We start from the raw sequence: 12,995 nt of genomic DNA on the forward strand, positions 1-12,995 counted from the left end.
TAAATCATTCCCAGCCTCTCGAATACAAGAAGAAAGCTCTTTCTGATCTTAACCGACACTCTAACCCTAATTCTAATCTCTTACATATATATATATATATATATATATGATCTGTTAGAAGAGTAAAGTAGAGTCTGCATCATCTTGGACACATGGAGCAATCTGATAACAATTGATTTAGACAAAACGCTGCGTTTTGTCTTCCTCTTCTTTTGTTGTCATTTTTTTTTCTTTCTTCTACTTCTTCTTCTCATGGATATAACATGATTTACTCTGGGATTATTTCTTACAGTCCACTTATGGGTTTGTATCCTTCTCATCTTTTTATATCTCAGTTTTTTGTGATACTACATTTTGAGACTTAGTCGTGTGTAGGTCTTGACTGCATTTGCTTGCAAATGAGTTTTAGATTTTTATTTTTTATCTTATTTTCTTCAAGGACATTTTTTGATATTTTTAATCAAAATCAACTGTGAACCAAAAGAATGTAGAAATCAAGCATAAAATGTAAAATTTAACTGGGGTTAGTCAAACTGGGGATTTGAATCACAGTTAAAACCTTTTTTTTATTTAGAGCTCATTTAGTTCATAAGTTTGAACAGAAAAATTTGGACAAAAATTTAAATTTTGTGAGAGCAAACATTGCAACAAATGTTTAAACTTATAAAATAAACACACGGCGAGTGTTTTATGTACAAAAAATTTGTATTTCTGTGCAAATATGGATCAAAAGGGTCAAGTATGTTTGAAATCCAACTCGGGAAAAGGAGACAAAAATCAAAGTGCGTGGATTTAGATTTTTACGCTGATTAGTATTCTTTTTTAGTCAAATAACTATTGCCTTGCTCGTTTCGTTCGTTCGAGTTGAGAACTTGAGTTAAAAAGTGAATTCATGTCAAAGAAAATGTTGTAGCAAAAATTTAAGCTATAATTTGAACTAGTGACACGAACTGGATCTATATTAATAAAAAAGATATTAATTAAAAATAAAAGATAAAAATTTAGAGGTATGCACTCTAATAGTAAGTTGAACAATTTTCTCGTTCAAAAACTACCAACAAGCAGTACCTCTGATTCACCCTCGTGTAAAGAGGTTGGGCTCTTCTATTACTAAGGTCCAGTTAGGATTGGACAAACATTAACAAAGCCCAGTTTAGTTCATCGCCTCCACAAAGGCCTGCCCGTGCGTCCAGAATCATCCATAGGGTGCCGTTGGCTAACTTAACCAACTTATTATGCAGGGTCATGGTCTTCTAAAGCGCGTGGTTTGTTATCGTGATTTTCAATTTAACAAATCTAAAACGTGTTCCTCAAATTTTCAGCACTATTACCACTGTGTACCTTGAATTTTAACGGAGCATGTGTATAATAAATAAAAGAAAAGAAAAAAAAGAAAAAAAATGTTTATTAATTGCTTGTTTATATTTAAACTAAGGGGTGTTTATGGTATGATAAGTTAACGTTTGGTTTATAAATTTAAAATTATAATTTAAAATTATTTTTTATTTACGTATATTTTTTATGAGAGAAAATACTGTAGCGAGTCACGAACGATGATTCAAAAGATGACATGAATCTTCATACCAAACACCCTGTAATCTCAAAGAGGGTCTATGGGCTCCCTTTTACATCTGATTGTAACCCCAAACATAATGAATATAATTACAAAAAGAACCCTCATTCTATCAAAATATATTTTTGCCCCCATCTTTTTCTATAATAACGAAAATAACTTATATTTCTGATAAAACCAAATTTCTGCAGACAAAAACATTTTTCAAGAAAAAAAAAAACCATGGCAAATCAACAACGAAAGTTGCTGATGAGAATCTATCCTTCTCATTAATTTTCACAATACCTTGTTTCTAAATGTGATCAACCAAAATGAAATAAGAGAAAACCCCATTTGAATACCAAATGAAACTGACCATTATGATGAAAATATCACTAAACAAATCACAGTGGGAAAAAGAACAGAAAAATAAAAAGACAATGTTCACGTTACTAGCATTTTGTCAATTTCTTGGTTTGGTACAACGTTAATCACATGAAGCCAGGGGAGGGTGAGGGGAGGAGGGCGCGGGCGGAGTGAGGCCGGCGAGACGGCGAGGGTGCGACAGGAGGATGGCGATCACATGAAGCCTCAGTGGAAAGCTGGGTTGATAGAGGCTGCGGCGGCACGAAGCTGATGGAGGCTTCTGAAATTAAAGCGTTAGGGTTTATACAAGTTTGGCAATCAAGACTAAGATCAAAAGTTTTGCTTAGATTCACGGTTCAGATTTCTTTAGATAACAATTAGTATTTTATAAAATATAAGGGGTGATATTATAATTGTCAAATTTGAAAAGAAGAGAGTAATCAAATGTAATTGTATCAATTTTACTTTTAATGGACAACACCATGTCAAACATTTTTGATCTGATGACTTAAGTTTTTCACCTTCTCGTAGGAAAAGTTAAGTCCCCTACCATAGACATCCCCTTAAACTAATGTTATACTTGCAAAAATACACGTATAAATAAATATGTAATTAATTATAAAAAAAATAAATAGTTAACCTTAAACATTAGAAATTTAATTTTACAATCGTATTACTTTTTTTTTTTTTTTGTTATCAACCCATGACAATTTTTGTTAACTCAGTCACAGAATCTATGGATTTAAAGACAACACGTTAATGCATTTACCTCTAGTTTATTTTACTGGTTTAGTTTTGTTGAACTCAGTTTAAATAATTATCATAATTTAAATTTGTGTTTAGTAAGCACAAAGTTTAAATTATATTTCTCGTTAAAATTAAATAAAATTGTCAAACTTAAAGTTTATTTCACACTTAAATTCAATCATTTAAACCATTTTTGAAAGTAAAAATATATTTACTCTCTCTACATTTCATAATTATTAAACACAAATTTAAATTTTATTTCTTATTCAAATTAAAATTTTAATTACATATATTAACATTAATTCAAACTATAATTTAAACTATATAGTTTGAATTGTTCTGTTTAAACAAAAAAAAATTTTAAATAAACAGCGAACCAAACATATGCTTAGCCAAGAAAAAGAAAGCAAAATTGGATTGGGGCAGTGAGCGAAGCAAGTGGGAAAAGTGCGCGTGGGACTCGGAGTGAGTGTGTGTGTGTGTGATAGCTCGTCTCAAAATGCCTCTTGAGTTGCGCCTATATTCTAGAAAGCTCTTTTATCGTTTGATATTAAAACCTTCACTTGCTTCTCCCTACTAGGGCAAAACACAAGGGTTTTTATCCTCTCTCTATCTCTCTCTCTCTCTCTCTCTGCACTCCAGCAAAAAGCCTTCCTTTCTCGCTCCTTGTCCTCCTCTTCCTCTTCAAGGTAATTCTCCTCACTTCCTTTTTGGTTTTCAGCAGCTGAAATTCTCTCCATTTCTTCCATTTCTCTTACAACGATTTGATTTTGGGATTCAAGAGTAGGTTTTCCCTTCTTCTTCTTGTTGGAAATGGCAAGTGCTCAGCTCACCGCGTCCTCGATTTCCGCGAGGAGTTTTCCGGCGTTCGAAGGACTCAGGCCATCGTCGGTGAAGTTCGCGGCGGCGGGGCAGGTGAAGTTCGCCGGAATCAACCAGAGGTCGTCCTTCAGAGCTCTCGTCGTCCAAGCTGCTACCGTTGTTGCGCCCAAGGTAATTCTCGCCGTAATAGTCATATGCTTTGACTGGTTTTGAATTTATCCATAACTGTGAGAATTGTTGAAAGATTATGAATTCCATTATCTATTTTTGTTTGGTGTGAGCTGAGTCTGATCTTGAATGCGAAATGTGTGAGTGATTTTCTCTGCATATTATATGTGAAACTGAAATGTACTATATATTTGCTGGCGATATTATGGGATTGTCTTTGTATTAGAAATTTATTGTGCATAAACCTTAATCTCTTTAGATGCTGCTTCTGGGTATCTGAATTCTGACATGGTAATAATCGTTTCCAATTATCAGTACACTTCCATCAAGCCTTTGGGTGACAGAGTTCTCCTGAAGATCAAATCTGCGGAAGAGAAGACTGAGGGTGGGATATTGCTTCCAACCACAGCTCAAACAAAGCCTCAAGGAGGTGAGGTGGTTGCTGTTGGAGAGGGCAAGACAGTTGGGAAAACTAAAGTGGATATCACTGTAAAGGTGATTTTTTTTTTTTTTTTTGTGGGTCCTCATAAATTGTTGAGACTGTGATTAGTTGCCTATTATCAAAATTCAAAATATCTTATTGTGTGTTTTTTTCATATGTAGACTGGTGCCCAAGTTGTTTATTCCAAGTATGCTGGAACAGAGCTGGAGTTTAATGGCGCAAAGCATCTTATATTGAAGTACGATGACATCGTTGGTATTCTTGAAACAGATGATGTCAAGGATCTCAAGCCCCTTAATGATAGAGTATTAATCAAGGTTTGTCATCTCGTTGCTAAACTCAAGCATAAATTAATGATAGGAGTCGATTATTCCCATGGAGGCATAAAGATAAGGCTTTTTATGATTTTCTAATCCCTAGAGGAGTAATCTTTAACGTACGTATGTTGTACACGTTGGAGATGGTTGTGCATGGTTCTAGATTAGTTTTCACTTCACTTGTTTCTTGCTTGAAGTGGGTATCTTTTCTGCAACATTATTTGTCTAGTGAGGTGCAGTTAATATTTTCTTGGCGTGTAATGTTTGCTCCGCCCCATGATTGTGAACATTAGCTTTGAAGTCTGGTGCGTCTATCAACTTTGGTACCTTCTGACTATGTCACAGGTTGCTGAGGCCGAGGAGAAGACAGCAGGTGGCCTGCTGCTGACTGAGGCAAGCAAGGAGAAACCCTCGATTGGCACGGTGAGTTCCGGATAGCTTTTTTATCCCATCTAGCATGGAATAGAATTATGGATCATATTGTTATCAAGTATGGCTTGTGACATTTATCATAACTATTGTTGTTCTTTTGACAGGTAATTGCAGTTGGACCTGGTCCTCTAGATGAGGAAGGGAACAAGAAACCATTAACCGTCACTGCAGGAAGCACAGTTATGTACTCTAAGTACGCAGGGAACGACTTCAAGGGTAAAGATGGCTCTGACTACATAGCTTTGAGGGCTTCGGATGTTATGGCCGTACTCTCGTAGTTGCCTGATAGATGTGCTCAATCTTTAGTCTGAATTTTGTGGCGGATTTTGTTCAAGGCTTATTGTTTCAAATGTATCTGAAATATAGATCCTTTTTGGTATAATGGTTGAGTTTTTGACGTTTTTTTCCTCTTGGGAGTGCTATGCTTGCCTGCTTTGAATTTGCAGAGTACCTTATGGCATTACAAATTTTGGTGTCAGGTTTGCAGAATACCAAATTGCATTATAGTTTTAGACCGGTTAGTTTGAGGATAAGTTTTTGTCTAATTCGAGAAAATACTTGCAAGATTACAATGTTAAAAGTTTAACCCATCTATTTTCCAACCTCAGAAAATAACACACGATTCTCAAATAAACTGCCTAGGAGGGTTGTTTTGTGCATTGAAACAATTAGAGGCCCGATTTAGCATGTGGTATTCTTTTATGGGAGAAAGAGAGAAATAAGTAAGACTTGAGATGAATTAAAATTAATATGTCAATAATTTACATAAATTAATAAATAGGTTAAATTATTGTTTTCGTCTATAACTTATTTAGTTATGAATTATAACTTAATAAGTTATTCACGGTTTTTGTCCATAATTTGTCTGACTATGAATTATAACTTGATAAATTTGTTCATAATTTATCTAGTTATGAACCATAACTTGACAAGTTATAACCTATTAATTTCTATAATTAAAAATTAATCTATATATTTTCTTAAACTTTTCATATTGGTCTATTTTCTACTATTTCTGTTCTTTTAACAACAAAAATTAAAGTCGTTATTGCATCTCTGTCACATAAAAATTGTATTGTTACAACGGGAATTTTCTCCAATCGGACAAGGATTTGATATCAACCAACATGGAAACATCCAAGATAAGGCAAAAAAATGTGCCATATATAACAAAATAGTGGTTCCTACATCTACTGCATATTAGACCCGTGATTGTTTCCAATCACAGCATTTACAAATAGAGAAAGGGGTTGTGCAAATCAGTCTCGGGTTGTGCAATGCCACTTCCCGCCGTGCATATGCGAAAGTTCCAAATTTTCAATTTTTTTTTTTGGTTGGCGCAGCATGGCAACAGGAGACGTTTGCATGCATTTCAACCGGTATGCAATTGCCCCAGCTATGTTACCGACGTAGCGAATGGAACTTGAATCATCGCCGGTGGAACGAATATTGCGTACTCAGGACGATGTCCTCTGATGCTATATACGTGCCTTGTATGAAGGGCTCTTTGTCCATGTCTTTCACCGCAAGATGCCAAACTGTGAGAAGACAAATGGCTCATATTAAATCCTTAACGGTTAAATGAGGCAGCTGAATTATCATCATACTGTCCTCTCCATGCATTTCCACTGTCAGTTCCACTACAAGCTTGGTTTGGAACTGGGACTTGACCCAGATCTCCATCCAAGCTCATTTGCTGTACCTCAGCAGATGATAGTATCTTTATGCTCTGAACACAGCTCACAAACTCCCTGAAAGGAAATTCCATGAACAATTTCTTAGATGAATTACTTAATAGAGAAAAAAGATCAGTCGCTGCTATAAAATGTGGTGCAGTTCTCCACTTACTGCCACGGATCGTCGCCAACAAGAAGTATGTCGTTTTCATGGTCTACGTAGACGAGCTTCCAGTCAGTCCTCTGTGGATCTTCTAGTTGCCCTTCAATCCCAAACATGCGTGCCAAATCATGCCTGAGCTCGTCATACCCCTTATAGCGGGTAACATCAATACATCTTCCCACAGAACCGCGCTTTTGAACCTGTAGAGGTATGAAGGAATAGAAAAGGATGATTATGTACCATCATTCAAAAGGTACACTATGGAACAAGGAAAGATGCTAAGAAACAGCCACATACCTTTGTATATGTTCTAATTCTTTGAGTTTGGTTAGCCCACAGTCCATTTCCCAAAACCCCAGCATCGTTGAGGGCGACATCACTTGAGCAACCGGGTTTGAAAGGTATGTTTGGCACCCCGAATGACTGAGAGCTGATTGCAGCAGTGGACAACTCGGTCTCGATATCTCTTGGAGCACCGCCGCAATTAGCTAGCAAGTTTTGAAGATCTTTCTGAGAGTCATATCCTCTGGACAACATGGTGTCTGGTGCCAAACCATCAATGTTGGCTGCAAAAGAAAGATTGTTCCGAGGATTTGATTGGGCATCGCCATCCAAACAGAAGGCGGGGAGAGGGAAGCTCTGCTGGATTGTGCTAGCATCAATATATGATGTCCCAGAAGAAGATGCTTCCAACTGATCAGTTATAGTTCCTTTGTATTTAAGGTGGTCTGGTCCTTTTGAGCTGGGCAACTCATGTTTGATCCGAATATCGGACTTGCCCTGAAGATCTTGAACCAAATTACTGGGAGGCTCCATCACTGCATCCCCAACAAACATGGCTGGCCCTTGCTGGTTTCTGTTCAACATGTTTAACGGGGAGATCTGACAGTTGTTAGTGGAAGGGGAGGTTGAACATGATGGAGCGTCTCCATCTGTAAGACCAGAGCTGGCTCTGATTGTGATGAGCGGCTTGTGCTGGCTCTGCGGTTGGCTGGTGGGTACGTGTTGTGAATGTGTCAATGCTGAAGTTGAGAAGTTGTGGGAGTTCAGAAGCTTCTCTGTTGAGAAGCTATTGCTGTTCAGTGGCTGTTGATGTTGCGAGAGTGGCGAAGATTGTAATTGCTGATGGTTTCCTTCTTGTTGCTGCAGCAGTTGAGACTGCAAAAGTGAACTTGGTGGAGAGAACAATTGCTGTTGTTGTTGCTGCTGCTGCTGCTGAAATTTTTGTAACAGCTGCAACCGAAGATGTTGTTCTGAAAGTCCCTGGTGTGACGATTGTTGTGATTGTGGCTGAGGCTGTGCACCCTGAGACAGGTTCTGCTGCAAAAACTGCAGCGGGTTTTGCTGCAAGTGCACTGCCTGCTGCTGCTGCTGCTTCTGTAAGAGACTCGGCTGCATCTCCATTTGTTGCTGAAACTGTGAGTCCATCGGCAATGAGGTCAACTGAATTGAATTCTTGCTAGAGTGTATACTTTGCTGGGATTGGGTATTCCCTGCAAGTAATTGCTGCTGTGAAAACATGACTGGTTGCTGCAAATTTTGACTTGGGATCTGATTTGGCACAACCATACCATTATTTACTAAAGGAGGTTGACATATTTGCTGCTGTTGTTGCTGTTGTTGCTGTTGTTGCTGGTGTTGTGGTGGTTGTGGTTGTTGCTGCTGAAGTTGCTGATTCTGTTGCAGCTGTGGCGGCTCCTGGTGCGGTTGCTGCTGAGGCCGCTGTAACTGTTGTGGCAGCTGCTGCTGCTGTTGCTGGTGATTCTGCAGCTGTTGGTTCGGAGGAGTTGTCTGTAATAATTGCTGCAGCTGCTGCTGTTGGGAGCAACTCTGCTGTTGTTGGTTCGTGGGATTCTGCAACAATTGATGCAACTGTTGTTGTTGGGGCCATGCCACATTTGGCTGTTGCACTTGATTGACTTGGTTTGAAGGAGTTGCCTTGTTCAAATGAGCACTAGGCACAGACATCACAGGGGATTGGAAATTCAGTAACTTGGATGGATCATCAGCACCGAGGTTATTGTGCAGGGCAGTTGGAGAAACCATCGATGGGAAAAACCCGGACTGCGAAGCTGAAAACTGATTATTTTGTTGCATGTTCATCCATTGCACCAAACTCAAACCAGGAAAAATTGAGCTTGCAGGATCCTTCATGCCAAAGTCGTCTCCAAGCCAAGGCATGGCTCTCTTGAAAGCATTCTCTATTTCAGATTCATCATCTGCAAAATCCGTTTCTCATCATACATCAGTATCAAGGACAAATAGTACTCCTGCCTCTGGGCATAAGCAAAAATGCCATCTTCAAAATTTACTTGAAAGTGCCTATATTTTGGAGATATGAGACTTCTTAGATAATGTTGCTTAAATTTGGGACTTGGTATACCTGGCATCCCTGGTTGTTTGAGAAACTTGGGTCTGAAAAATGGAGGTGGACATATGTAGAAAGGAGTTACAACAGGTTCAATTTCCCAAATCGAAACTCTGCTAGGACGTTCACCGGCTGTTGATTCATCCCATCCAACCTATCAAAAGCAAAATTGTCAAAACACAATAAAATAATATGGGATATGGACTTTAACAAAGGCAGTTTGAATTAAACTTATTTAGTAGGATATGCACTTGATGGGCCTTTCAAAGAAGGATCACCATAAGAAAACCAAAACTTGTATGGTAAAACATGCTCTCTCCCTCTCTGAAAAAGTGAATATGTTAAAACATTAAGAACTTGTGAATTGCACATTGGAATGCATAATATCAACTAGGCGACCCATTTCCATGAACCATACAAATGTTTTCTTTTCCTTTATTTTTTTTTTGGATAGAGGAATCATATAAATGAATTCAATGTACCTGAAGATTTCTCCATTGCGAATTTTTCCATCGAAGAGGATCCAAATCACTTATACCAGTGATAGTACCCATGTATCTACGTACTCCAGACTCCTCAGTCTCAAACATCATCCGGAATCGCATGCCAAGCGAAACTTGGGTATACATTGCTTTATTGTACTTTGCTAAGGGTATAACAAACTCAGAAGGGCTTGCCCTATTAAATTCAAACAAATTTTCTTTCAGAATAATATCCTGCAAGGGACATACCAACTGGCCATAATGCATCAAAACCATCAGCGGTACCTTGGGTTGTAAAATATAGTAAATGGGCTGTTATTTGCAGCTGCATGAGCTGCGGCGGCAAGAATTCCAATATGCATGCTATCACTGGAAATGACTGATGAAGACAGGGCTGGCTGTTGTCTAGTAGCACGCCTTATACCCAAGAGAAGCTGGGATTTTTCATCCCTACAAGTAAAAAGTTGTTTCAACCTTTGTCGAAAAAAAATATTATGCCTAGCTAAAAGTTTTAGTTTATTGGATATATGCTTAGTAGTTCATACCTTATAAAAAGAACAGAATCTCCAGCAAAAAGTCTTTTGGTGCTAACAAAGACACTCCAACCCGTAGTCAGCAGATGCCTCTTTGGTTGGCCTGAAATGAATATCTGTATTAAATACCGTTTCCAACATATTATAAGACATCTAATACATAGTTCTCTTCACTTTGCTGCAAAACCATAGAAATAGAATATCTCCCAAAATCTGAAAAAAAGGAGAGAGAAGCAGGAGAAAATACACATCAAAGCGAGCAAATACCACGATAGATATGCCTGAATGTCCATGAATTATCATGCAAATCTCGAGCAACTAGTTCCTGAGCAGGTGGTTGCATTGTGAAATCCTACGGAACATTTCAAGTCAGTGACCGAAGGAAAGGGTTATACAATATGAACTACACATAGTCAATTTGAAATTGAAATTAACTTAAATTATGGAACATACCAGAGGTGGAAAGATCTTCTCAGCCGCACGTCGAGGTACGGAAAATCCACCATGGGTACTCGTGTCACTTGCTGTGAGAGTTTTGCAGAAGAACTCGGAAGGTTGCCTGTTTTGCTTGAGTCCCATGTCAGACGCGAGTAATGCATCCCTGTCATGCTGTAGAAATGACAGTTTAAATATTCTGTAAGACCACATGATTCATGTGAAAAATACAGTGTTTTCTGAGCTATGCATTGCTTAACTTTCAAAATGAATGGCTGACCTACTTTATTTACTGGCTGGAGTGTCATTTGTGCATAAACCTCATCTGTCTCTGTGTCAGCCTGATGCACAACAATGCATTTTGCGTAAATGAATAAATAATCCACCTCCAAACATTACTAAGAGTATTCATTAACTATCGTTCAACGACATCCCTGGCCACTAGCCACTATACTGACTATGGGTGAGAGAGCCAAGAAAGCCCAGAAAAATGTACCATTCAAGTAAACTAGCCATAAGTTGGCTCAGTATAAATCCATGAAACTGACCAATTATATGACTCAGACACGGTGAAGAAAAGGTGGCGCGCACGCGCGCACACACAGGCATTCTAAAAGGTGGGTACAATGATAATCAACTGGTACAGATCAACAACAGTTCATTTTGCTAGAGTCAATGATAGTTCATTCAACAAGATAACACCTTATCTTCATAAGAATAAGAATTTAAGCTAAAAATGGCAGTGCATAATTCCCGTACATGCAATGTGACATTGTGAAGCATGCAAATCAACTTTGAAGGGAGGTTGGGGTAGTTAGGTATGAAATCAGCCTCCTTCTGCATTGAAGCTGCAACCTGCAAGATTTAATAAGTTTTAAAAAACAATGACAAGTTTATAAACCAGCATAAAAAAAAAAAATGTCTGCTTAAATTTGAGAAACAACGTACTTGTTCACTGTGGCCTTGAGGGAAGTAAACCACAAGGCTTCCAACCGGAGGCAAAGAAACCAGTGGACCGGCACAAGCGTGCCATAACTCCGAATTGATGTTCTTCCTCTCTCCTGTTTCCAAAACCAAATATAACCTTTCATGTGAAGATACAATAACTGATGTCAAGTCCCCATTTATTCTATGCGTAAACAACAAGGAAATTACCAAACGAAAACATAATTTCCAATTTCAGGCATTGGAAAACTAACTAATTGGTTTAACAAAATTACAAGAACCAAGATCCCTTCTGCGCAAAAGTCTTCCCGAGTGATTGGTTTACATATGTTTCTTGTTTCACTTTCAAATTTTCCTGATTATTTTAGAATAGTACCTTCTAATGTTTCAAACAAGCTGAAACAAAGAGCAAAAAACAACATGATAAGGATTCAAGCATCAGCAAAAATCTAAATACAGCAATAGAAGAAAATATGAGGCCAGCCGTTAAAAAACCTGAAAAAAAAAAAAAAAAAAAAAAAAAAAAAAAAAAAAAAAAAACAGAAAGAAAAGAAAACAAGAAAAAGGAGAGAGAAAATAATAGAAATCATGAATTTGAAAAATAACCCAAGACTTTCCCAGTGCCCGTTATCTTTTACATCCAGGAGAAAATGAACCCACATATCAATGAGACTGGGATTTCTCAATCAAAACTCTTATAACCAGTTGAAATACAAATGTCAAGACTTGAGAATACTCAAAAGAAATGAAACAGTAAATTTTTGAGAAAATCCTCACCTTCTCCAGAAGTTGCCAAAAACCCATTTGGAGGAGCCTTCATTGCTGACAAAAATTCGATTCTCAAACTCTTATAAAGAAAAACCAATCACTTAGCTCTGTGGTACCAACAAATTCTTTTAACATAAAGACACTTTTTTTCGATGTTTTAACTTCTAACCATTTCTTAAAAACTCGAGTACCCACTTATTCAAATAGCCATCTTCAGCTATATCTCCACTACAAATTCTAGAATCATCGACTTTTTCTCGGAACTTTTCTTTTTCGAGCTCAGATTCTCGAGAATTTACAACCACCACAGCTAAGAAGTCACTTACACTTCTCAGTTCCTTCAAATTGCCGTAATGGAACTTTTCCCATCAACCCAAAAGAAGACAAAAAAGAGAAAAAAAAATCACAACTTTTGAACCGAAACATTAGAGCCAACAAAGAAGAGAATTAGAATCTTTCGCAGAGTGGATTCCATTTTCCAATCGAAACCCACTTCCGAAAAGACCAAAAACGAACAGAAAGAAGCCGTCCCCGAGCGAGAAGAATCGGAATTCGGAAACCCAGAAAGACGAATGAAAGACCAAAAATGGAAAAATGAACAGAAACAGAAATAGAAACAACAAAGAGGAATTGTTTTTCTTTGTTTAATGGTTTTTTTGGTTTGTGGGTTTTGTGGATTCGTGAACAGCGAGTTGTCGAAGGGATCAAGGTGGGAAGAGGACTGACTTGTCGCCGAGAAATCAGAGGTCGACTTGCCAAGCTCAGACAACTTTTTTTCT

At 37.8% G+C, this 12,995-nt stretch overlaps 2 protein-coding genes across 5 annotated transcripts; one reads left to right on the plus strand and one right to left on the minus strand.

Moving 5' to 3' along the window:
• Positions 1-3,198: 3,198 nt before the first annotated feature.
• Positions 3,199-5,257, plus strand: LOC21387593 (20 kDa chaperonin, chloroplastic). 2 transcript variants are annotated; one of them, XM_024161175.1, is made up of 6 exons: positions 3,199-3,354; positions 3,448-3,658; positions 3,971-4,150; positions 4,259-4,414; positions 4,760-4,837; positions 4,951-5,257. In XM_024161175.1, the coding sequence occupies exons 2-6, from the start codon at positions 3,479-3,481 to the stop codon at positions 5,122-5,124; spliced, it is 768 nt and encodes a 255-aa protein (XP_024016943.1). In that variant the 5' UTR covers positions 3,199-3,354; positions 3,448-3,478; the 3' UTR covers positions 5,125-5,257. The 2 variants fall into 2 exon arrangements, with proteins under 2 accessions (XP_024016943.1, XP_010089662.1); XM_010091360.2 differs by having other exon boundaries at positions 3,453-3,658.
• A 610-nt stretch (positions 5,258-5,867) lies between these two features.
• On the minus strand, positions 5,868-12,538 carry LOC21387594 (auxin response factor 19). Of its 3 annotated transcripts, none has more exons than XM_024161173.1 (14): positions 12,226-12,538; positions 11,452-11,564; positions 11,263-11,358; positions 10,788-10,844; positions 10,522-10,677; positions 10,336-10,420; positions 10,081-10,171; positions 9,821-9,985; positions 9,536-9,731; positions 9,069-9,207; positions 8,257-8,904; positions 6,983-8,178; positions 6,695-6,885; positions 5,868-6,597 (listed from the first exon to the last, which is right to left on the minus strand). In XM_024161173.1, exons 1-14 carry the CDS (start codon positions 12,266-12,268, stop codon positions 6,417-6,419), a joined length of 3,357 nt encoding a protein of 1,118 aa, XP_024016941.1. In that variant the 5' UTR covers positions 12,269-12,538; the 3' UTR covers positions 5,868-6,416. The 3 variants fall into 3 exon arrangements, with proteins under 3 accessions (XP_024016941.1, XP_024016942.1, XP_010089663.1); XM_024161174.1 differs by having other exon boundaries at positions 5,868-6,384; positions 6,549-6,597; positions 6,983-8,904; XM_010091361.2 differs by having other exon boundaries at positions 6,983-8,904.
• Positions 12,539-12,995: the final 457 nt, after the last annotated feature.

This window comes from Morus notabilis, unplaced genomic scaffold, assembly GCF_000414095.1.
Source record: "Morus notabilis unplaced genomic scaffold, ASM41409v2 Scaffold1826, whole genome shotgun sequence".
NCBI classification, from domain to species: Eukaryota; Viridiplantae; Streptophyta; class Magnoliopsida; order Rosales; family Moraceae; genus Morus; species Morus notabilis.